The 26257-nt window shown below is 39.9% G+C and overlaps 1 protein-coding gene across 5 annotated transcripts in view; it reads left to right on the forward strand.

Moving 5' to 3' along the window:
* CSMD3 (CUB and Sushi multiple domains 3) overlaps window positions 1–26257 on the forward strand; it is a 574504-nt gene that overhangs the window by 382826 nt on the left and 165421 nt on the right. For all 5 annotated transcript variants that reach the window (XM_081873886.1, XM_081873887.1, XM_081873888.1 and 2 more), the window contains 9 exons: window positions 332–520; window positions 6362–6478; window positions 12083–12298; window positions 12963–13151; window positions 16914–17083; window positions 19747–19903; window positions 20425–20616; window positions 21937–22063; window positions 23890–24092. In XM_081873886.1, the coding sequence (XP_081730012.1) occupies window positions 332–520; window positions 6362–6478; window positions 12083–12298; window positions 12963–13151; window positions 16914–17083; window positions 19747–19903; window positions 20425–20616; window positions 21937–22063; window positions 23890–24092 (1560 nt within the window). The remainder of the gene's footprint in view (window positions 1–331; window positions 521–6361; window positions 6479–12082; window positions 12299–12962; window positions 13152–16913; window positions 17084–19746; window positions 19904–20424; window positions 20617–21936; window positions 22064–23889; window positions 24093–26257) is intronic.

A 26257-nucleotide genomic window follows, 5' to 3' on the forward strand; every position in this document is an offset into this window, starting at 1 on the left:
TCATTTGCCATTTGCTCCACCACTGAGCATATGATATATGATATATATCACATAAATCTCATAAACAGATTTATGCTCTCACTCACACTGTTCACAACACACGCGCATTTCGCATAGCCTCATTTACATAGTACTTCCACAAACACCATTCACATGTGGAACAATTGACCAGTGTTAGAGAAGCTTTCCCTTTTTTCCTTACTGCTTCCCACTACCAATATCCTCCCAGTTTCATTATGCATGGATATATTAATCAACCGTGTTAGACTATATTTCTCAGTCCTTTTTTTCTTCATTTAATATTTGGAACATTTGTTCCCTTCCACTCCAGGTGTAACCGTAAACACCTATTCTTGCTTGGATCCTGGCATACCTGTTCATGGTCGTCGTTATGGGCACGACTTTTCTATTGGCTCAACGGTATCATTTGGGTGTGACCCAGGATATAGGCTCAGCCATGAAGAACCTTTGCTGTGTGAAAAGAACCACTGGTGGAGCCATCCACTCCCTACCTGTGATGGTAAGAATCAGTTCAAATTAGCACAAAATTGTTAGGATATTTCCGTTCCACCTTAAAAAGGGAACAGACTGTTGTGTGTCACATGCCTGTTTACTTCTAGCTCACTGGGAACTTCCGTTTTGCATATAGCTTTTGTTCCGGCTGTTTTCCTGGACACAGAGGCAAGCAGTCATGTTTTTCCTTGGGTCTGATCTACATTGAGTAAAGCTGTAAATATGCTGTCCTGTTCATCCTTTCGTTGTGGAGACTCTGCTAACAGGGTGTGCACGGGTCTTGGAATGTCTCTGAGGCTCGTGTCGCTAATTGACTGATGCTGCTCTATGGGAGACCGGTGATCATCCGGAGATGATTAGGGGCCTGCCTGATGCCTCCGTCTCCCTGGCAATATCCCAACAAAAATATCATCTATGGCGTGTCCATCACACTGGCTTTCAGATTTATCAGTGCTAGCTTTGTGATAAGGAAGGAGAGAGGCTGGTCCTACTTTTGCAAACCTGATTCTTCTGCTTGTTTATGAACTAAAGAGTCCAGGTTTACTTGTTAATAAACTAAAGGATGATGAATATTGTAGGCCAACAACATCTGGAGGAAAATATGTTATCTTGCTCAATAATTTTGCTGAAGGAGCCTGCCTCTCCCTGCACATTTGAAAGGCTGTAGAATATTAATCAGCCCAAGACCTCATTGAAGTGGAACATTTACTCCTGGTGCCTAAAAGTGTATAAGGAAAGCCAAACTGCCCTGGGGAGAACAGTCCAAAAACAGGGAGCCACTGCATAAAAGGCCTCTTTTGAGGTACCAACCCTCTCATGGAAAAGAAGGGCCTCAGGTGATAAATGCAGAGTCCAGGTCTGTTTATATGGGAAGAGGTAGAGAGCCAGCATGGTGCAGTGGTTAGAGTGTCAGACTAGGACCTGGGATGTTTATATGAGGAGAGAAGTGTTTTTTGTTTTAATTTTGTTTTGAGTTATTGCAATCCTGAGCCATTTAAGGCTTTATAGGTCAAACCAACACTTTGAATTGGGCCAGGATTGGTGTAATATGCTCAAACATCTTGCCCCAGTGAGCAACCTGGCCACCGAATTCTGCACCAGCTGAGGTTTCTGAACTGTCTTCAGAGGCAGCCCTATGTACAATGTGTTGCAGTAATCTAATTTTGATGTTGAGTCCCCATCTACTCTAGTCAGGTACAGTTACAGATTCCTGATCCCCATGCTCTAAGACAGGCATAGGCAAACTCGGCCCTCCAGATGTTTTGGGACTACAACTCCCATCATCCCTAGCTAACAGGACTGGTGGTCAGGGATGAGTTGTAGTCCCAAAACATCTGGAGGGCTGAGTTTGCCTATGCCTGCTCTAAGAAATGTCCAGTGCAGTATAGACTTTTAAAAATTGCTGTAAAAGTATGAAATGTTCCACTTTTTCTTTTGCTGAAATGCTTGGCAAGAGAAAACCTAGCTCTTCTTGAAGAAGCAAATATCAGGACACCTTCTCTGTCCTGATAACAGCTCTCTTGTAATAATAAAATTAATGATCTTCATAGGCTAGCAGGTAGTAAAATCCACTCCAACACTCCTACAAGGCTAATTATTCTGCCCATAAAAAAACTGGACCTGAACCCTGAGGTATCAGGTCTTCAATATTTGTTTCTTAATGATTCATACCTCATATGATACTCAGACTTTAGCACGGCTGTGCTGTGGCCATAATTTATTAGGTTGCAGCAATGATCTAAAAGCTGGTCTGCAAGCAGAAAGTGACTTTAACAATGTGAATGTTCCTGGCTTCACTGCAAAATCCTCTGCTTCATTTGCTGCTTCGTTTTCCAGTCCCAATCTTCTCATTTTTCCAATCTTGTTTCACTTCATTTTTGTATTCCTCCCCTCCCCCCATTTCTATTTCAATGTTACAAACTTTGTAACATTTTAAAAAAAAGCTGAGTTCAGTTTAAAATGTCTCCCCTATGTTTCAGCCTGCTGAGAGTGCATGGCTCTACCCCTGACTTGACTCTTTTTGCTTTTCAAAGGTCCTGTTTCTCATTCTGTGCTGTTTCAGTTTTATCCTAACATGGAAACCAGATTTGGAAATTCCTTACACAACACTGAAACAGCATTTGTTTCCCCTGTTACATGTAATCCCAGAGAAGTAACATGTAGCTTCCCTGACACTCTTCCGTAAGTTAGAAGGCTGCCTTGGAGAGATCACCGTTGTGGGAGCGTTGAACTCAGCAACATAGTTGTCAAGCCAGCTGTTCAAAGCTTTGCTACTCTAGCTGCAGAAAACCATTCTCCATACCTCACTTGCAATCGTCCATGGCGATGCTACTGTAGTTAGGATATGTATCAGGATCTCTTTACTGAATAGAATACACTACCGAAGAATAGAAGCAATGTTTTCTTATTCACCACATGCTTATAGTCTAAAAATAAACACTATTAAGGAGCTCTCTGTGAACAGTTTTATCTGCTGTGCAATAACATTACATATTGTGACAAATTTCTTCCTTGAGATGCTGAACTAGTGTGCAATTCATTAAGTAAATGAGATTATTTCCCCCCCTTCTAAATGGCAATTGTCCACTGAATAAATATCCTCTAAAGGCAAGATTGGGTATGTTTATTTTAGCCCATTTATGGATTCATGGCTGAATTCATTTTAATTCCCTTACCCTATTGGTTCTTCCAGAGTAATGTTTTGGAGCTAGTTTGGAATTGACCACTGGAGAGAGGTCTGTCCCTTGTATGAACTCAAGAGTTGGATCCATTCCACTCAATTGTTTCCTTTAGTTAGACACTAGTTAGACACTAGTTTTCATAAAGTGAGAATGTTTCTCGGCCTTTTGGCTAAGAACAAGTACCGGTATAGCTTTTCCTATAAGGCATGGAGGATTGCCAAGTCAAGGACAGTCTTAGAAGGAAATGTCTGGGTTTTGTAAACTCAGTGACTTTTAGAAAATAATTTCTCCCCAAGTGGTGGTGGTAGAGGTGGTAGAAGGTGGGCAGGGGTCCAGGGATTTGGTTTTCACTCAACTTGAAGCAGCAATAACAGGTGTCTACCAGCTAAGTAGGTCACAATGGGAGGGTATAGTGTAGATTTGAATGGGTGAGAGTAATGTTGATGCACTGATGAGCATCACATGGCATCAAGTTACTCAATGGAGGTTTACCACAACAAACTTCTCATGGATTGCTGGCTTGAGCGCATTTGACCCAAGGAATGCTTGTGATAAGCACGAACACATTGTGTTGCTAATCATTCAGAATTTGATAATTTAACAAGGTGAAGAGAAGAACAATGATCAGCCAGCTCTCATCAGAGGAGTAAGGCTTCAGGCTAGTGAAGGTTGCAGTTAAATGGTTAATGATTATGCCATTTATGAATATAAGTCAGTAAAGTTCTTAAACCCATTTGCAAGTTGTATAGTTGTGCAATGGCACATGGTTCAATGGACAGCAGCTGACAATTGTTTGTGTCCTGCTTCTGTTCATTTGTATCCTTTTCTTGCTGTATTTCCAACACACATTTCACTTACCATCCTTTTTATATGATAAGATAGATTTTATATTTGGAATCAGTTAGAATGTAACTTTAGACATTGAGTTTTTGGAACAGGAGTTGTTGAAATCTGATCCTTAGATTTGCTACACAAGCACAAATTATTTGGCCCCACTAGTATTTTGCAACATATTTTGCTGCAGCAATGTAGCACTAGTAGGAAAATGCACATGATCTGAGTTATAAGTGCACTGAGCATCCAGATGGTATTCTGGCAATGTGCTTGAAAAATGGGTATGGCATTTTGCATAACTTAGCAAGTTTATATATATATATATAAATCACTGTAAAACAAGGTGAAATTCTCAGTCTTTATATAAAAGTTCATAGTCATTAGATTATGACCATATGCTATTAGTGTTGCTGGTCTAAAACAAGATGCAGTAATACCTCTAAAGTTCAAGCACTCTAAACAGTATTGCAGAAGCCTTTGCACTATGGAATACTGGTTGGTCCGAACATATGGAATTATTTTAATGTCTCTGCTATTTAGGTATAATAGACCAATACAGTTACTGTGCTTTATTTGAAAATAATAAATGGAGCTAGGATTTAGGAGCCAGCTAGCGATCTATATCAAAAATTGGAAAAGAGAAGCAAATTCCAATTAAGGCAAAAGGGAATTATATTTTCAGTAAATGCTGTCATAGAAGATATTTTTTTCAAAAAGTCCATTCTCCAAGGCAGGAGCGTGGGCATTTGCATAGGCTTTGTGTTAGATGTGATGTATTAGAAATTCTTTAATCCATGAGAATGGGATGAGAGATGTGATGTGAGATGGGGGATGTAGATGAGCGGGGAAAAGTTGACATGGAAAGAATTAGAGAGTTTAGGAAATGAGTTACATAAAACTTATGCTTGTGTGGGGATGACTATTTATTTGTTTTTGTTTTTTTAAATACTTATCAGCTGCCTTTAAGGGTAAAACCCTCTCAAATAGTCTTACGAAATAAAATAAAAAACCTATGCAGATCCAACCTCTAATCCTAGCCAGTGTTCATAATCCAGCCCACAAATATTAAAATACGATACAAACTGCAGCTAAAAGGTGTACCAGAGGAAAGCAACTCAGAAGATTAAGGACCTTATGCAGAACGGTTGAGGGAGTTGGGTATGTTTATCCTTGAGAAGAGGAGACTGATGGGAGATATGATAGCCATCTTCAAATATCACATGGAGGATGGAGCAAACTTGTTTCCTCCTGCTCCGGAAGGTAATGATCAAACCAATGGCTTCAAGTTACAAGAAAGAGATTCCAACTAAACATCAGGAAGAACTTTCTTATGGTAAGAGTTGTTCAACAGTAGAACGGACTGCCTCAGAAAGTGGTGGACTCTCCTTCCTTTGAGGTCTTTGAACTAGGGTACTTTCCAGTTCTACAGTTCTCTGGTTCCCTAGCTAATGTACCTTGGGATCTTGACTTCATGGCTTTGTGCTTGCTGCAGAAGCCTGCACTGCTATTAAACTGAATAAAGATACAGTGATACCTCAAGTTACATACGCTTCAGGTTACATACGCTTCAGGTTAAAGACTCCGCTAACCCAGAAAGAGTGCTTCAGGTAAAGAACTTTGCTTCAGGATGAGAACAGAAATCGGGCTCCAGCGGCACGGCAGCAGCAGGAGGCCCCATTAGCTAAAGTAGTGCTTCAAGTTAAGAACAGTTTCAGGACCTCCGGAATGAATTAAGTACTTAACCTGAGGTACCACTGTATATTGTTTACTTCCAAGTAAGTAAGTCATTGTCTGTGTGTTTTGATACACACCTATACTTTTTAATTTGTTTCAGAGACTTTAAAAACTGATTAGTGATATGGGACAAAAGAACCACATGTGCACAGCATGCAGAAGTACTCCCTCTCTCAAGCTATTCCCAGCTCTCTTTAATATATCTTCCTCAGTTGCATACCCCTCAGTTGCATAGACTTATATTTAGTATTCAGTGTGATTCTGAAATATAAATAATTTCCATTCTTATTATGGAAACATCCCCCCGCCCCAACTAGGAATTTTCTCAAATCAACCAGTATAATTAGCAATTCATTTTCTTAATACTTATTACCAAAGCTTCTCAACAATTAATTAATCATGTTTCCTTTCAGAGCACTTTGTGTAAATATTGGCTACAATTAGAGATTTGTCACCCAAGGGAACTGTTGGCACTCCCACATATAGGCTATTGTTTAAACAGAGATAATAGAATTTCAACTTGCTATTTCACATGCTTAGTTTTAATATGACTGCCTGCGTTTATGTGCCTACTACATTTCTCTCCCCACCCTTTTCAGCTTTGTGCGGCGGAGATGTTAGAGGACCAAGTGGGACTATTTTATCTCCAGGCTATCCTGAATTGTATCCCAATTCACTGAATTGCACATGGACTGTGGATGTTACTCATGGAAAAGGTATAGAATTACATTTTTCATAACCACAACACATTTTTCATAATTTTCGTTCTAGTTTTGAGTTTCTATTTTCTCATAAAGTTCTTCAGCAGGATGATGACTACAAATGACACCAAGTGCAAAAGTTGACTTAAAATGGGGCAGGAAACCATTTTTCAGCCTGAGGGCCTCATAGCAGGTAGATCCAGAGCCAAAATGAAGAGGAACAATAGATGCAACTTATACTTTTGCACCATAGGCTACATGTAAGCTGCATAAAAGCCAAAGTGTTTCTACACACCTTCTACAGGGTGAGTCCTTTAAAAGAGGCCCTGTGGATACAGAGTACACATGTTCCATGGGGCCTCTTTTGAAAGACCGCCCTGTATATCCACCATCAAGGAAAACAACATTGAGAATACATTCCAGCTACTCAAAAGCACACTGGGCAAAGAGCAGGACAGGTGAGGGGCTTGACCTGTAGAAAGTCCCATGGGTTGGATAAAGAGACCTTATAAATTAACTCAGCCTCCTTAGATTCTATAGCTTCGTGTAATAATTTTATGTATCTGTAATTCCCAGTTTATCCTCAACATACTGTATTGCTGAGTCAAAAGAGCCTCCTCGCTTTTGCTGCCCCATTTTCACACTGTGAATGTAGGGAGGCTATTTTTGAAGTTTTTGATGATGGGCTGGCATATAACTAGCATGCAGGTGGACTGCCAACCTTTATTCTGGAATTGCTCTGACACAAAAAGGACATTTGAGATCAAGGATTTGGGGTTGTTAACTAGAATCACTTTTTGTTTATATACATGGGGAATTCAATCAAAGGTTACCAAAATGCACTGTTCATACTTGCCTTGTGGTCTTGTAGTGAGCTTCATCCATCACTGCATTCCTAAGATAAATAACACTGTGACTGATAATGTAGGGACCTTACACACTCTTCTGAACAGCTGGAAGTTGAAGATCACTTTCTGCATGGCAGCTGACAGAATGATTTAAAAAGTCCTTCCCCACAGAATGATTTTAAAAGTCCTTAACCTCATCAGGAGGGCTTTAAACTGACTAATGTGGGGGAGGAAGACAGTGCTCCTGAAGGTAGGAGTCTATCAATTGATGAAGATGATCATCCAAATGTCATAGACCAAATGGAGCAAACAGCACGCAGACCTAGTGGTGGGAGGAAAAAATCCTTAAATAAGAGACACGGGGGAATGATTAATGGACTTCAATGTCTGTACACTAATGCGCAAAGCATGGGTAATAAACAAGATGAGCTTGAGCTCTTGGTACAGCAAACTAAATATGACATAATAGGCATCACTGAAACCTGGTGGGATAAGTCCCACGACTGGAATGTAATAATGGAGGGTTACAGTCTATTTCAGAGAAACAGACCAGACAAGAAAGGAGGAGGAGTGGCGTTATATGTCAGGGATGTGTATACCTGTGAAGAGATCCAAGATTTAGAACCTCAAAGCCAAAGTGAGAGCATTTGGGTCAAAATTAAGGGAGAGAAGAATAACAGGGACCTCATTGTGGGAGTTTACTATAGATCCCCAAGCCAAACGGAGGACATAGATGATGCCTTCCTGGAACAGATGGCCAAGCATGCAAAAGGAAGGGAGATAGTAGTAATGGGGGACTTCAATTACCCGGATATTTGCTGGATGTCAAACTCAGCCAAGAGCATAAGGTCAAACAGATTCCTCACTGGCCTTGCAGACAACTTCATTGTCCAGAAAGTGGGAGAAGCAACAAGAGGAACAGCCATTTTAGATCTGGTCCTAACCAATGTTGATGACCTTGTTAGTGGGGTAGAAGTGGAAGGACCATTAGGCACGAGTGATCATGATCTTCTGAAGTTTACTATACAGCGGAAAGGAGCAGCCAAGCATACTAGGACTCAATTTCTTGACTTTAGGAAAGCCGACTTTATAAAACTTAGGGAAGTGCTGGGTGAGATCCCATGGACAGTGATATTAAAAGGAAAGGGAGTTCATGATGGCTGGGAGTTTGTTAAGAGGGAGATAGTAAAAGCACAACTTCAGGCAATACCAATGAGACGGAAACATGGAAGGTGCCTAAAGAAGCCAGGGTGGCTATCTAAAGAACTTTTAACTGTTAAGATTAAAAAAGGATGTGTACAAAAAATGGAAAAGGGGGGAAACCACCAAAGAGGAATTCAAACAAATAGCCAGCACGTGTAGACACAAAGTCAGAAAAGCTAAAGCACAGAATGAACTCAGGCTTGCTAGAGAGGTTAAAAGCAACAAAAAAGGCTTTTATGGGTATGTTCGTAGCAAAAGGAAGAACAAAGAAACAGTGGGGTCACTCAGAGGAGAAGATGGTGTAATGCAAACAGGGGACACAGAAAGGGCTGAACTCCTCAATGCCTTCTTTGCCTCAGTCTTCTCCAATAAAGAAAACAATGCCCGACCTGAAGAATTTGGAGCAAATGATTCAGCAGAGAAAACACAGCCCAGAATAACTAAGGAGATAGTACAAGAATACTTGGCTAGTTTAGATGTATTCAAGTCTCCAGGGCCAGATGAACTGCATCCAAGAGTATTAAAAGAACTGGCAGATGTGATCTCAGAACCACTGGCAGTCATCTTCGAGAATTCCTGGAGAACAGGCGAAGTCCCGGCAGACTGGAGGAGGGCAAATGTTGTCCCTATTTTCAAAAAGGGGAAAAGAGAGGACCCAAATAATTACCGCCCAGTCAGTCTGACATCAATACCAGGGAAGATTCTGGAGCAGATCATTAAGCAAACAGTCTGTGAGCACCTAGAAAGAAATACAGTGATCACCAATAGTCAGCATGGATTTCTGAAAAATAAGTCATGTCAGACTAACCTGATCTCGTTTTTTGACAGAATTACAAGCCTGGTAGATGAAGGGAACGCAGTGGATGTAGCCTACCTTGATTTCAGCAAGGCATTTGACAAGGTGCCCCATGATATTCTTGTAAAGAAGCTGGTAAAATGCGGTCTTGACTATGCTACCACTCAGTGGATTTGTAACTGGCTGACTGACCGAACCCAAAGGGTGCTCATCAATGGTTCCTCTTCATCCTGGAGAAGAGTGACTAGTGGGGTGCCACAGGGTTCTGTCTTGGGTCCGGTCTTATTCAACATCTTTATCAACGACTTGGATGATGGACTCAAGGGCATCCTGATCAAATTTGCAGATGACACCAAACTGGGAGGGGTGGCTAACACCCCAGAGGACAGGATCACACTTCAAAACGACCTTGACAGATTGGAGAACTGGGCCAAAACAAACAAGATGAATTTTAATAGGGAGAAATGTAAAGTATTGCACTTGGCCAAAAAAAATGAGAGGCACAAATACAGGATGGGTGACACCTGGCTTGAGAGCAGTACATGTGAAAAGGATCTAGGAGTCTTGGTTGACCACAAACTTGACATGAGCCAACAGTGTGAAGCGGCAGCTAAAAAAGCCAATGCAATTCTGGGCTGCATCAATAGGAGTATTGCATCTAGATCAAGGGAAGTAATAGTGCCACTGTATTCTGCTCTGGTCAGACCTCACCTGGAGTACTGTGTCCAGTTCTGGGCACCACAGTTCAAGAAGGACACTGACAAACTGGAACGTGTCCAGAGGAGGGCAACCAAAATGGTCAAAGGCCTGGAAACGATGCCTTATGAAGAACGGCTAAGGGAGCTGGGCATGTTTAGCCTGGAGAAGAGGTTAAGGGGTGATATGATAGCCATGTTCAAATATATAAAAGGATGTCACATAGAGGAGGGAGAAAGGTTGTTTTCTGCTGCTCCAGAGAAGCGGACACGGAGCAATGGTTCCAAACTACAAGAAAGAAGATTCCACCTAAACATTAGGAAGAACTTCCTGACAGTAAGAACTGTTCGACAGTGGAATTTGCTGCCAAGGAGTGTGGTGGAGTCTCCTTCTTTGGAGGTCTTTAAGCAGAGGCTTGACAACCATATGTCAGGAGTGCTCTGATGGTGTTTCCTGCTTGGCAGGGGGTTGGACTCGATGGCCCTTGTGGTCTCTTCCAACTCTATGATTCTATGATTCTACAGAGATAAGCCATTCATTTCAGTGTCTCTGACCACTGCAGATCTATTCCAGTCAATGTAGTGGTATACTAGTGGAGGTAAATCACGATAAATTTAAATTGCTAAGCATAGCAACCTGATATAATTTGCTGCCAGAGTCAAGAAAATACTTAGGTATGAAAAGGATAGAACCCAGAAGGTCCTAATGACACAGGGGCACTTTTTAATATTATCGCACTGAATAGGCAAAGTAGAAATGTAATAGTCTACCTTTAGTTTAGTTTTTAGTTACCGTACATGTCCTTTCCCTTTGGTGACCATGTCCACGGCAGCTCACGATAAGCATTAAATAAATATCACAGTATTTTGGAGACAATTATAAGACATGCCAACAAATTCAAACAAAACTACAAGTAAACCAATTAATAATGACCGCTCCCCACTTAAAACGGGGGGCGCCTTTTGCGTGGACGCGTGCAGCCCTGGATCTGGAGTGGCCCCATCAGCATAGGCTTTGCCTTCCCCCAGGTGGGATACCTGGAGGTCCCCGCCTACCCCAGCGAGTTGTCCAATCCCACCTGGGGGAAGTGTTGCCAGGGAAACCAGGCCAGGTAAGGGGAGGGATTACCTGCCCACACAATAGAGGGTGGATCTTAATTGTTAATCCTGCCAACAAATTCAAACAAAACTACAAGTAAACCAATTAATAATAACATAATGTCATCAAATATAAATCATCACCATCATCAGTGCTTTTTTTTCTAAAAAAAATGTTTAGGGGTACTCTCATTTTCCTACTCATATTGAAATCCTGCCCCTCAATGAGGCCAAACTTAGATTCACAAAATGTTTAGGGGTATGCGTACCCCTGCATCCCCCCCAAAAAAGCACTGATAATTATTATTATTTCTTAAATTTCTATAACACCCTTCATCCAAGAATCACAGGGCAGTTTACAATATAAAAACATAAAGATACAGAACATAGTAACAAACAAAAATAATAACCCCCACAGTATAATGGTGATGGTGATAAATACATTATAAAGAGATACAACTCGGTAACTACGTAACTCACACTTGACAATATAATGCAGTCAGAAGGATTCAGTCCCAAAACATCTGGAGGGCCAAGTTTGCCTATGCCTGCTTTAGTACATCTCAGAACAAACTTGTCCTCAACTTGCATGTTTCACCAAATTCAAATGACACTGTTACAAAAAGCAATTTTAGTTTGGGAATTTACATTTGATTGCCTTTAAAAAGGCAAACAAAACTCATTCATCGCTTCTGTAAATGATGAGCAATGGCTTCAGTGTAAGCAATCTTCGTCCTCCTACCCAGTCACAAAATACAGATTAACCCATAGAAATGCTATATATATATATATATATATAATAATCTTCCTTTTCCCCTACCTCACACAAAAAAAACCTGGGGGAATGAGAACAAGGGTAATGTAAGTTGTGTTTAGTTTTCTGAGTCTATTTGTAATGAAATGTATGAGTTTAATCAGTGATATAATTGCTTTCATGTTAACTATGTGATATGTGAGTCTAATTTTATTTTTCTAATAGGAGTGCAGTTCACCTTTCACACCTTTCATTTGGAAGATCATCACGACTACTTACTAATCACGGAGAATCGCAGCTTCACTCAGCCTCTGGCACGCCTGACTGGCTCAGAACTTCCGTCAGCAATCAACGCTGGTCTCTATGGAAATTTCAGGGCTCAGTTGCGCTTTATTTCTGACTTTTCAATATCATATGAAGGATTTAATATTACTTTCTCTGGTAAGGCAGCAAAATGAGCTATTTGTATAAAGTGGAGGAACATTTGCTATTTCACTGGGCTTGATCTCAAAGAGGCAGAGGTGGTGGTGGTGTTGGGAGAAAGCAACAGTCCAAATATTTGTTATGACGAGTAACTTTTCTTACACTTCTTAAAAATAGACCTTACAATTGTTTTTGTTGTCGCTTCTGTATTAACAATCTCAGTTCATCTGCTGTGGCATTTTCAGTAGTGGACGCCGAAGAAAATGATAATAAACTGTAAAGCACATTATTCATTGGGAAAATCACACTGTATCAGAGTGATTTGAAGTCTAATTTCAAGAAGTGGGATTCCAAATGAGCCCATGAGGAAATTGGCCGTGCTTTTATGCTGCACAGTTATTTTGGTTCATTTTATGTGTCAGACTCAGAGACATTTATAGCTCTTATAGAAATGGTAAGCACGCATCTCTCAGACGCTATGAGTGTTTATGGGCATGGTTTTTTAAATTGTAGCTGAATTGCCTATTTACTTATATGATCATTTATTCTGAAAATGTATCTGAAGGCTAAATTGTACCTGAGGCTCAGGTACAAATGTGTGCTTGTTATAATGCACAGGGTGGGTGATGAAGAAGCCTTTAATTTTTTTTGAAGCAATAATTTGATTTTTTTGCCTCTGTAGAATATAATCTTGAACCTTGTGAGGATCCTGGGACTCCTCAGTTTGGAAGCAGAATAGGATTTAACTTTGGAGTTGGAGACACTCTAACATTCTCCTGTTCTTCTGGATACCGCTTGGAAGGGGCTTCAGAGATTATCTGCCTCGGTGGAGGCCGAAGAGTGTGGAGTGCACCTCTGCCCAGGTGTGTGGGTACGTGGTCAGCTGCTTTCATTTGCTTGTATGTGTAGTCATTGTCCATGGAGTTGCAACTATACCACATGGATAAGCATGATACCACTCCAATTAGTTCTGAAACAATATAGCCTTTGCATCTCCCATGTCTTTTCACCTTAATTTGTCAGGTTTCCTGGTTCTATTCGCAGGCAAATGTTGAACCTGCAGTCAGTGTTCAGAGTAGGGAGATATATGCTTTTGATCATTTTCCCACATTACAAATAATGTATTTTGGGAGAGCTCCATCACAAAGACCTTTCACAACCCTTGAGATTTGCCTGGGGGTAGAAGCTCCATAACAGTGTGTGGGGATTATTTCATCTGGCAAAGTGTAATGCTTCAGCAGATGCAACATTTGCCATTGTGCAATACTGAATCCTACCCTTCGTTTTTAAATTTTAGCAAACATGAATCCCAAATCTAAGTTATCCACATTTTTTTTTCCATTTGTTCTGGCACTGAAAGTACAACATACCTATTCTTTCTTTATTGGGATTATACCATTAAAACTCTCAAAAGAAGAGGGGGAATTGTCTTAATCTCTCAAAATAGCATCCCTTTGTTTGGAATAATGAATGAGGTTCTTAGGAAATGGATTGTTGTGTTGTATAAAGATTTTTTCTTTGAGTGGTTTAGAATTTAGAAGCAAATTAAAACATTATACATTGTAAAATCTTAATTTTGCCATACATTTTCCTAACTAAGCCCCACAGATACATTTTATCCTTCCTTAATTTAAAATGTATTTAAAGCTCCAGAATAGAGAATTGCACTTGATAAAAGAGATTGTGCTCTACTAACAAATTTCATAGGTGTGAGAAATGTCACCCTTGTACTGCAGTTTTATCTAGCATTAAGATGCCCATATGTTCCTGCAGCCTTCCTGCATCATTTAGCTTCTTCTATGTGTGATATGGAACAGGGTCAGGATTCTCAATAGTTTTTTGAAATTTCAAGTTGATCTGTCAACCAAATAACATGTTCATTTGAGTTTTTCCCCATGAAAAATAGTGCATGTTCAAAATACTGCCATCTCTCCTTGCACTGCTGAATCTCTCTTACAGTAGAAATGTTTGGGGGTTTTGAACAACAATTTATTATGCAGAAATTGCAAAAGAAAGAGATACTTTTGCAGACATACCCTGTCACCTCGCCTGTCCAACTTTCCGCCACTGTGATTGGTGGACAGGTGTTCCTCTTCCTTTCTGTCTTACCTAATAACAACCATCTCACTCACTAAGTTTTTTTGGAAAGAGTGGAAGGGCATTTCTTCTGCAATCAATAAACCCAAGGGCTAGGCCAACTGAGAAACCCAGGCAGATGTCAAGTATTCCTCAAACAGCTTCTGCTCTTTTGGAGCCATTGACTTTCAAGCTATGAGTGTCCGGCACTTTAAGGACTGCAGGATATGTAAGTGGGGAGGGTGCTTTGGATTTTCACCCTTCTTCCATTATGAGAACTAATCAAAGATATTTGAAATGTAGGGCTCAGTTTCAGTACTGGGACCTTTGTTTCAAGGAATCTATTGGCAGTTTTACACTCACATACAAGCACGTTGAGTCTTGAGATAATGTGGAAGCCACCAAAGAACCCAGGCATGGCACAAATGGAAATGCAGTTTGCCATTGCAGTTGTCATTCAGTGGCGTAGCGTGGGTTGTCAGCACCCGGGGCAAGGCAAGTAATTTGCGCCTCCTAACCCATGGATTTGCGCCCCCTAACCCTAACCCCCAGATGTTGCGCCCGGTGCGGCCGGCCCCCCCTGCCCCCCACGCTACGCCACTGTTGTCATTGCAATTTATGTATCTTGGGATTATTCAAATAAAATAAAATATAGAACACTCTGCAATATTGCACATTGTTGTAGTCATGTACGAAGGTGATGTACAAAGGTGTTGCAAATGGTGCTTCTTTGTAGCTCTTACCAACTACAGTGGTGCCTCGCAAGACGAAATTAATCCGTTCCGTGAGGCTCTTCGTATAGCGGTTTTTTCGTCTTGCGAAGCAAGCCCATTGACAGCTTAGCGGATTAGTGCTATTAGCGGTTTAGCGGCTTTTAGCGGATCAGCTGATAAGCGGCTTAGGGCTTAGGAAAAGGGGGGGAAAAGGGAAAAAACCCCGCAGGAACTCGCAAGACATTTTCATCTTGCGAAGCAAGCCCATAGGGAAATTCATTTTGCGAAGCGCCTCCAAAACGGAAAACCCTTTCGTCTAGCGGGTTTTCCGTCTTGCGAGGCGTTCGTCTTGTGGGGCACCACTGTACGAAGATCTGGGATAGTGCTGTCAGTACAGCATGAAACTTGATCTCGGGGTCATGGGTTTGAGCCCCACATTGGGCAAAAAGATTCCAGCATTGCAGGAGGTTGGACTAGATGATCCTCATGCTCCCTTCCAACTCTACAGTTCTGGCTAGTTCCTTTTGTGCACCAGCCCACAGAGTGTAAGGAAGAAGGGGTACAATGTTTCACACTCCAGTTAATCAGAGATTGTGCTGATTTATGACCTAGCTCTACTGTCTGCATATATGTACATGATGAAAAAATGAGAGAGGGATCCAGGTTTAAATAGTGGTGGTGTGTTTTCATGTACAAGGGGCAGTTGCTTGTTCTAGGATCGTCAAAACATTATTTAATCAAAGTGACTTCCATGTAAATATGATTAGGATAGGGTTCCAGGATTGGAGTAGATTAGGTGTTTCTGCCACAACATGATGTACTATTGTCACCCTGGGCGTTCTGATGAATGTAGATGAAATGACTTTTTTCTTTCCAACTTTTTATTGCCTCTTATCATAATAACATTATTAAAGGTGATAAAACTTGCCATTTTCCTTCCTTCCTTCCTCTCTCTTTCTCTTTCTCTTTCTCTTTCTCTCTCTCTTTTCTTTAATTGTGGGTTAGACCATGCATATCACTTAGTTACACTACACTTGCAATGTGATTTCTTTGTTTTTAATAAAGTATTCACAACTTTCATTCAATCTTAATGCAGTTTCTGTATGGAACTTGTTTCCCTCTGTTATTTTATTTGGTAGAATTATTTTTGCTCCCTTTGATTACATTGATCACTTTTGAATAACTCTTGGTTTTCCATCGTTATTTATTCCACCCACGACTGTGCTTCATTTTATTGTATCAACACTGGAGATGATTTATTCTTCCAAATATTGTATAAATATTTCCCAAGGCATTGTTTCAGGTTTATTGCCCTGTTTTCAGAAATGTCTGGAAAAATGAATAGAGGTGATACAAGTGGAGCAACAAAATCAGAGATAAAGATTTCAGAACAGAAAGTTTAAATAATTAGTGCGACTAATAATGTACAGATATAACACTGAACGGGAATACAAAAGGGGGAGGTGAGAGGAGGTCTGGGAAATAAGTTAATGGAAATGAGTAATGGAAATTACATTTGTTTTAACTGTTCTTTTTTGCTTTTGTATTTTTGTGTTTTTATTATCTTCTTTTTTCTGTGTATGTTTATGTTTTTGTATTAACAGGAAACTTTAATAAATATCATTTTTTTTAAAAAAGTACAGATATAACAATTAGTACATAAACATATAGAGACAAGGAAAATGTGTCTCATAGATCAGAATCAAACATTTATTTTTGTCACAGAACTTTAGATAGTGGCAAATGTATATGATACGCTATTTGATAGTATTTACACTTCCCACATAAGTGAAACGTTTGATGTTCTCTGTTGAGCTATACCTCGAATTCTGTTTTACTTGCAGCTGAATGTGGAGCCTCTGCCACAAATAATGAAGGAATTTTGCTGTCCCCCAATTACCCACTCAACTATGAGAACAACCACGAATGTATCTACAGCATTCAAGTGCAAGCAGGAAAAGGAATCAACATATCAGCCAGAACATTCCATTTAGCACAAGCAGATGTTCTTAAGGTACATTGTGATTGTGGGCTGATGTATTTGTTATCTCAAAACATATATAATTCATCTGGTTATCCCACTGTATTAAAGGCAACCCAACATTTAACTAGAGTGGATACCTAACTTCACATCACCACCATTATCATTACATGGACCATTACGTACTTTTCTATAACCTTATGTTTACAGGAATTAGTTTATTGGTTTATTGATTTATTAAATTGCCAGTATGGATCTTGAAAACAATGTTATATTTGTAGGCAAGTAATAGTAATCCACATCTGCATAACTGAACAGAGGCTGGCTGGGGCTGATAGGAGTCAGAGTTCCATAACATTAGGAGGGTCACAGGTTCACTGTCATACGGCCTATACGGCCTAGGACCCTCGTACCTACGGGACCGCCTCTCCTGGTATGCCCCACAGAGAAACCTACGGTCTGCAAATAATAACATCCTCAAGGTCCCAGGCCCCAGAGAGGTTAGGCTGGCCTCAACTAGAGCCAGGGCCTTCTCGGCTGCGGCTCCAATCTGGTGGAACGCTCTGTCACAAGAGACTAGGGCCCTGCGGGACCTGACATCCTTCCGCAGGGCCTGCAAGACAGAGTTGTTCCACCAGGCCTTTGGTCAGGGCGCAGCCTGACTCCCTCCTCTGGCAACCTGCTTAGAATCTTGCTTAATTAGTTGCCATTAATTTGATTTTAATTGATTTTTATAATGTAATATTTTTAGAATGTGTGAATATTTGATTGTTTGATTGTTGATTGTTGTTAGCCGCCCTGAGCCCGGCTTCGGCTGGGGAGGGCGGGATATAAATAAAATTTATTATTATTATTATTATTATTTAAGTAATCACTGTAAGAACCCTGTTGGGTCAGGCTGAAAGACCATCTGGTCCATCATTCTGGTCCAAATATGGCCAAATAGATACTTACAGAAAGCCCATGAGCAGGGAACAAGAGCAAAAGCTCCAGGGTTTTCCACCTGTTCAAAGGAAACCAGTCTTCTTGGTGAGCATGATGACTTTCGTAGGTTACCTGGGGAAATGACTCCACAGGCACCATTAGATAAGTGAGTGGGAAGGAAATGGGATTGATGGAGGGTGATTGCATCTGAGATGCATGCCAAGAATAGGAAGGGGGGCAGTTGCACTTATTTTGTAATTCAGCTGAGCACATAAAGACGAATTAGTTTCTGTTACATGCTAGGTAACCATAGCAAGTTTGGTGGCATCATTTGTTTCAGCCAATTGATATTCCTTCAGTTTGTGTGTGGTTTAGATCTCCACCTTGTGCATCACTTACTAACACTGAATCTCATTTTCCATTGTATTGCCCATTCAGCCAGTATAGAGAAATTCCTTTGAATTTCTTCATGGTCTAGTTGGTTTTTCACCAACCTGAATAATTTGGTGTCATCTGCAGGCAAGAAGACTAATGGTCTCATTTGGTGTTAGGCAGCTTCATGTGCTCATATGTTCAATGGAAAGGTGAAAACAAGGCTAATAATTCAGTCCTATGCATATCTGCTCAGAAGTAATTCCCATTGAGTTCAGTGGGTCTTACTTCCAGGTAAATGAGTATAGGAATGCAGCCTAAGATGTGTGTTTTCTTTTCTTTTCTTATTCCAATATTTAAGAAATCATTTGATATAAAATAACATAAATATGAAGCATACCATATTAATTTTTAATGTTTTCAGTTCAAACCATAAGGAGAAAAATACTTTTATGTTGATATAAGCTGATACCAAATGTTTGTTTTGTATTTTTTAAGTACAAGATAAACTTTTAATCCTTTGTGTTTTACTTTGTGTCAGAAATGAAATGTAGATTTTAGTCAAGTGCAAATATAAGTATTCCTTAAAGATTCTAAGCATTACAGTAAATATAGCATCTATAGATAATCCAACTGAAGTTTTAATTCTCCATAAACTCAAAATGGAACATGACAACTTCTGATCTGAAGCCTGCATTTGTAACTGGCTGAATGCTATTAAATACAGATTGCGTCTTGAAATGTTTTCATCATCAAAGTGCCGTTTCAAGGGTATCTGCAGGTGGAATAAACCTGCTCAGGATAGGAAGTTAAATGAATCAATGAATGAATGTTTTTGGCTTCCAATTTATATATAGATTACGTTGTCCTTCCACCTTTCAACCACAGTTAATCTGATTGTTCCATTGTGATATTTTTGTTTGCTTTCAATATCAATCTGCAAAACTCCTTATTTAGTGAAATTCTTCAGTGGCTGCTTTCATATCACAACTGGAAAGAGATCTCATTGATTGATTGGTTGGTTGATTGATTGATTGATTGATTGATTGATTGATTGCATGGTGTGGAAATGAGTATACCAAGTTATCACTTATTGTGTATGGATGCTAACATTAAAATATTGGCAGTGGCAAAGAAAGTGCAGGAATTAAACAAACAAGCAAACTCTGTCCTGAAATGGAAACCCTGTTCCTGGCTACTCCTGTGCAGGTTTTGGGTTGTTCTTTTTCTTTGAATTGACTTAGCTTAAAAAGAAGACAATGTTTAGAAAATATCTTGTGCCCAACATGTAATAAGGAAATGCAACAGCCTCGATCTGTTTCCTAATTAAAATATGGGACTTACTTTGCTGTTTCTCCGTTATGCCTATTTAAATTATGCAAGGCCAATTTGTTTTACAGATATATGATGGGAGGGATAATACAGCACACTTGCTAGGTGCATTCACTGGTGCTTCCCTGCGAGGATTGACACTGAGCAGTACTTCAAATCACCTTTGGCTTGAGTTTAATTCAGATTCTGAGGGAACAGATGAAGGTTTTCAGCTTGTTTATACCAGTAAGTATTTCAGAAAGTAGAACAAGGGATAGGCTACGGAAAAGCTATGACCACTCTGTTCCTCATCCTGAGAATGGGGCATGCAAGCTCATTTTGAATGGATAACAGACACTTCTACAATGTTGTTTTGGGGCGGGATTCAGTCATATACTGTCCAATACAAATTGCACCATGATGGTTGATTTGGAGCGCATGTGCAGCAAACCCACTTTATCTGTAACTCAGGGTTTTTTGGGGGGGCATAGGGGGACAATAAGGAAAGTGATGGGAAGATGCACTGAAAGTGTGAGACAATATTTTCAGGACACAACATTGCCTAATGCCCCCACAAAAAGATCAGACTGAATGCAGAACAATTTGCACTTCAACTTTGAATGTTCTTTTTTTGGCATGTTCATGGCACAGAAATTAAATAATTTAGGTTTAAATACACACCCACCCATGCCTCTAAAATGAATGATGAATCATGTTCCAGCAAACTTCCTAGTTTGGTGACACTACCATTTTCTCTTCTTTCACAGGTTTTGAACTTTCTCATTGTGAAGATCCAGGTGTGCCACAATTTGGGTACAAGATAAGTGATCAAGGCCACTTTGCCGGCAGCACCATCATTTATGGATGCAATCCTGGCTACACACTCCATGGAAGCAGCCTTCTTAAGTGCATGACTGGAGAAAGAAGGGCATGGGACTATCCTTTGCCATCTTGTATCGGTACTAGATTTCTCTTTAGCTTTAACATTTGCCTTTATCCTGGTCCAGTGTCACCAAGCAAGCTTTGTGGTTGAGCAGAGATTTGATCCTGGATTGCTCCATATCTGGAGAGGACTGTCCTTCAGGGACAACTGCGGACATGAAACCAAGCCTAACAAGGAAGTGCTCTGACCATAACAAAGGAGTTATGTCAACCTCCCCCTATTTCCAAATTATCCTACCTAAGCCCTGGGGCAAAGACCAAATTGAGGAATACTTTGCCCTGTCAATAATAAGTAAAGAGAGCCCCATAATTGTCATGGAAGCCATGAAGTCCAAAGATAGATCACTATGGTGTAGATGCTAAATTCTCCAGAATGGTTGTCCTGGAGTTCGCCAATACCATACTCAGCCAGTTTGGTCAGGGTAGCTTCTGGGCAGTAGCTATTTTTATTACCGGCTTGAATAGGGAAGTTTGTTTCTAGAAATGCATCCTGTGGGAGGGAAAGTTTACCTATTACCTTCCCACCCCCGAATGGAATGGAAATTGCTCCTGTCACTAAGATCCTTCATCTCTTTGGTGACAGTTTCATTCCCAGTAGCAGTTTCCGCCTCCCTAAATTGTGCCACAGATTAAAGTTGCCAACTAAAAGATAGAATTCCTACTCTGTTTTTACTCTTCCTCTGACAGGGAATCTAAGATAAACAGATGACACAATGAGCATGATTTACCTGGTGATCTGGGCGACAGGAAGACAGGTCACAGTTTATGATACGGATAGTGTAAAATGGACAGAAATGACAAACTTTTTAAAGGTTTAGAAATGGGGGCGAGGGGAGATGCCCCTCTACCAACTTGTTCATGAGTATGGCAAACCAACCCTTAAACCTCAAGAAATTTCACTGAAATTTTGTATCCCCTCAAAGAAAACAGCAGAAATCCCTTCTCCGTTTTCACACAATGGAAATGTTTCCACACTAATGGGAATGAATGTTTGACTCATCACTTATACAGACATTTTGGCTGATAGACAACCTTTCTCTTCCTTCTAATGCCAAAGAGAAAGTATCCGATTCTATGCAGATAATGGTTGAATTATAATAATCATTTTTTAAAATAATAAAAATCATGCCATTAGGAATTTGACCTCGCATTTGATCTCATAACATTAGGACAAGAGTATTTTTGACTAGTATCCAGCTCTCTAACATAATATAATTGGTCATGAACTGTGAAATAAATGAACGTGAGATAAGAAATAATTTGTCATAAACGAAAGGTAGAACATAAACATTAATAGAAACTTTATCAGAAATAATTTTCTAATTTGTTTTTACTAGCTGAGTGTGGAGGTCGTTTTAAAGGAGAATCCTCAGGAAGAATCTTATCTCCAGGCTATCCTTTTCCTTATGACAATAATCTGCGGTGTATGTGGATGATTGAAGTTGATCCAGGAAACATTGTCAGGTACTTCAATGTGATCTTATTTTGTGGAGAACCAAAGTTTCATTGGCATTCAAAGGGCTTTTTTCTTTTCTTTTCTTTTCTTTTCTTTTTTAACTTTCAATTTTGCTCAGTATTTAAGTAACAGCCTGAGTTCTGAGAGCAGCTATATGCACTTACAGAAGCAAACATATAAAGATGACCTAGATGTACATTGGACAAGTGGGCCTTTGTCCTGGGCAAAGATAATTCAGTAGTATCCATTAGTCAGTTTAACTTAGATTCCACACTATCCCATGTAAGCAGAGCAGCCTGCATCAATTTTTCTATGTGTTAATAATTCGGTCTCCAAGGCACTTCCAAGCTAAAGCAGTTGAATAGTTTGGAAGCTAAAGGAGAACATCTTTAAAACAACAACAACACACCTTTGTAATTGTAGATCTATTTTTAAACAAAGCAAAACAAAACACACTTCACATTATAATTAACGAGTCCAAAGAGCAGTTCCAAAAAAATATTGTTTGCAGGCAGTCACCTTCTAAAAACCTGATGTTAAAGAAGTACAGAAGAGTTAACTGGGGTGTCTGATAGGTTTTATTGAGCTCTGTGCTGGTGGGAAGTAGATCTTCACACCCTGAAAGTAGAATGTCTCTCTGCTCCAGTAACAGTGTCAACTCTCCTTGGGAATCGTGGGAAAAGATGCTGCTGTGGGATATTGCTGGGAGGGGATCAGAGCTCACTTTCATTTGACATGTGATGTGACGGTGTGTCTGGACTGCTGTCCTTCCATTGCATAGTAATGTCTCATGCAGATCCCAACAATTTATCACATTGTCCAGGAATAACCGCCATGATAAAAATGAAGAACTGAAGTCAAGGTCTAAATGCACTTAACATATTTATTTAATGCATGTACGCAATAATATGAAACTATAAAAGGTAAAGGGACCCCTTACAATTAAGTCCAGTTGCGAACGACTCTGGGGTTGTGGCGCTCATCTCACTTTACAGGCCAAGGGAGCCGGTGTTTGTCCGCTTCTGCAGACAGTTTTTCCGGGTCATGTGGCTAGCATGACTAAACTGCTTCTGGCGAAACCAGAGCAGCACACGGAAACGCCATTTACCTTCCCACCAGGGCAGTACCTATTTATCTACTTGCACTATGTACTTTCAAACTGCTAGGTTGTCAGGAGCTGGGACTGAAGAATGGGAGCTCACCCCGTTGCGGGGATTCGAACTGCCAACCGTTCGATCGGCAAGCCCAAGCGACACAGTGGTTTAACCCACAGCACCACCCGCGTCCCATATATGAAACTATATTCAAATACAATATCCAGCCGGTAGTCAATAGACTGTGCAGTAATAGCTGAATAACATTGTATGGTTTTACAACATTTTATGGTTTGTATGGTTTTACATACATAGTGTATTATCATGCATGCTCTCAAAATAGATGGCACTGAGAAAGATTCTTCAGAGTCAAAACACATTTGGCAAGGCATTACAAATGCAGCCTCTGTAATCATTGTGTTGCAAGGCTTTGGACAGTTAACATCTTTGTTCATTAATTTGCTTTGAATTATTGCATATATGTGTTAAAAAAATAAATTAAGTGCAATTAGACCTTGACATCAATGGTTTATTTGCAGTCAAAGGTTACACTGCCTAAGCTTTAACTTTTGGGAACATAAATTTTGGCTGCAGTCCTATAGCTGCTCACCTGGAAACGAGCCCTATTCAGCTCATTGGGAAATTTTAAGTAGGTATGTAGAGAAGTGCACCATTTGTTGCAGCGATTTTCTTGCAATTATAAGTTATGCGGATTGTTAAACCACTGATGTTGTTAACAGCCTCCAGTTTCTAGCATTTGATACCGAAGCATCACATGATATTCTACGTGTCTGGGATGGTCCACCTGAAAACGATATGCTGTTAAAAGAAATTAGTGGCTCTCTGATTCCAGAAGGCATCCACAGCACTCTCAACATAGTTACAATCCAGTTTGACACAGACTTCTATATCAGCAAATCTGGATTTGCCATTCAGTTTTCAAGTAAGTTCATATATGCATATTACTGTAGAATGGTTCTCATTTGACTAGATTTTGTTTCTTCCCATTTTGAAGTCGATGGTAGAAGCTGATATAGAGTAATCCACAGGTTAGTAGATGTTGTCTTTCATTTTTTTGGACTGTGACAGATGCAATCATATTTATGAACAAATGCATAATCATTTATATTTTTTTAAAAAATAGAAGATGAGGTGGACAGCTAAAGAACAATGCTCTCCCATGTCATTGTTTGTCCTCTCTTTTTATTTATATCTCTATATATTTGTAGATTTTTGATTATTACTTAACAATGTTAAGTGATACCTGGACATGTCTCAATTCTATAAGGCCTTGAGTTCAATGTCTGTACAATTTTTTGTTTTGTCCTACATAAGGCTTTGTGATTAGATTGAAAAGTTCTGCTGCGTAGTCTCTTGGACATTAATATGTATATAAATATTATTGTCATATAATATGTATTTAAATAAGTGACTGAAGCTTTATCTGGGATTTAAGGTTATTTCACAGCAACATTACCATATATTGAGATCTGCATTGAAGGCCGTATTGCAGGTACACCTACTACCTAAGGCAGTTTTTCTCAAACTTGGGTACCCAGCTGCTGTTGGACTACAACTCACATCATCCCTAGCTAGCAGGACCAGTAGTCAGGGATGATGGGAGTTGTAGTCCAACAACAGCTCGGAACCCAAGTTTAAGAAACACAGACCAAAGGTGAGACAGGTAACTACTTGAGAGAGGACTTTTTCAGTTGTGCTACCTGCTTGAGGAATTTGCTCTCCAGCAAAGCTTACTTGGTGTTCTTTCTGTTGTCTTTTAAGTACTAGTTGACAAATTTATTATTTCTCCATGCGTTTTAATAGTGCTTTTAAAATCTTTGCTGGTTTTTTCCCCAAGGGAAAGGATTGCTCTGAAAATCCTTTGTGCGCACACGGAATGTCACAAGGAGTACACTGCTTCCTGAAATATAATATGTCATAGAATCCGATTTGTGATTTTAAATAAATTAGAGATCTCTACTGCTACAACAGTAAAAGCTCAACATAATTTTATAGTGGGTTTTCTTGGCTGCTTTAGCTGCCACAGATCTTGAGTGCTGTTATCTTTAATCTGTGACTGGTAGCTGAGCAGATTCCTAATAGTTTTTACTGATGTGGAGATATCTGTATATTTGCAACGCTCTTGCTGTGAATGCCAATTTTTAAATTGCAAGCTGCCTTCTCTCTTAAATATGAAATGCAGTCCTTTATTTTCAAATGTCTGCTTCTCATGAAGAAAAGGGCTACTGAGAGCCCAAGAAGATCTTGGTGTGTCGGGGGGTGGGGGATGACACCCAATAGGTTTGGGTTCCTCTAGGGCAAGGACACACAACAATTGTCAGCACTCTCTGTTCAGTATTTTAATTCTAAATGAGGAGAGAAACAAAACATGCCCTTTAAATAAAAGGTATATCCATGTTCTCAGATGCAAAACAAATGACCTTCTGCCAGACAGACAATATTGTATTGTTCCTTCCCCACACAATTTCCCTCATAAATGTATATGGCAGGAGTGAGACTAATGTAGACAGTGGTTCTCAAACTAGAATTTTGCCTTCTTTCTTTCTTCTTCTTTTTTTAAATGAACAATTGTTCCTCAGCCTAGTTGGTTGACTTGCTGCTGTGATTACTGTATAAAATGCAGTGCCCTGGTTGTAATACCTTTGTCACTCATAGTGACCAGTTCCTTTCTCCAAAATGTTTGTTGTTTGTGAAATGTTTTTGGTTTTTGTTTATATATGTTGCTATAAAACAGAGGAAGGCAGTCACAGGATCATACAATTGTAGCATTGGAAAGAACCCTGAAGATCACCTAGTCCAACGCCTTGCAATACAGGAATCTCAACTAAAGCATCCATGACAGGTCGCCATCCTACTTCTGCTTTAAACATCCAATGAAGGAGAGTCCATCACCTTCAAAGGGAGTCCACTCCACTTTCTAACAGCTCTTACCATCATAAAGTCCTTTCTGGTGTTTATTTGAAGTGTCCTTTCTTGTAACCATAAAGAAGGCTGATCGCCGAAGAATTGATGCTTTTGAATTATGGTGCTGGAGGAGACTCTTGAGAGTCCTATGGACTGCAAGAAGATCAAACCTACCCATTCTTA

This window comes from Podarcis erhardii, assembly GCF_964252035.2.
Source record: "Podarcis erhardii genome assembly, chromosome: 8".
In the NCBI taxonomy this organism is placed as follows: Eukaryota; Metazoa; Chordata; class Lepidosauria; order Squamata; family Lacertidae; genus Podarcis; species Podarcis erhardii.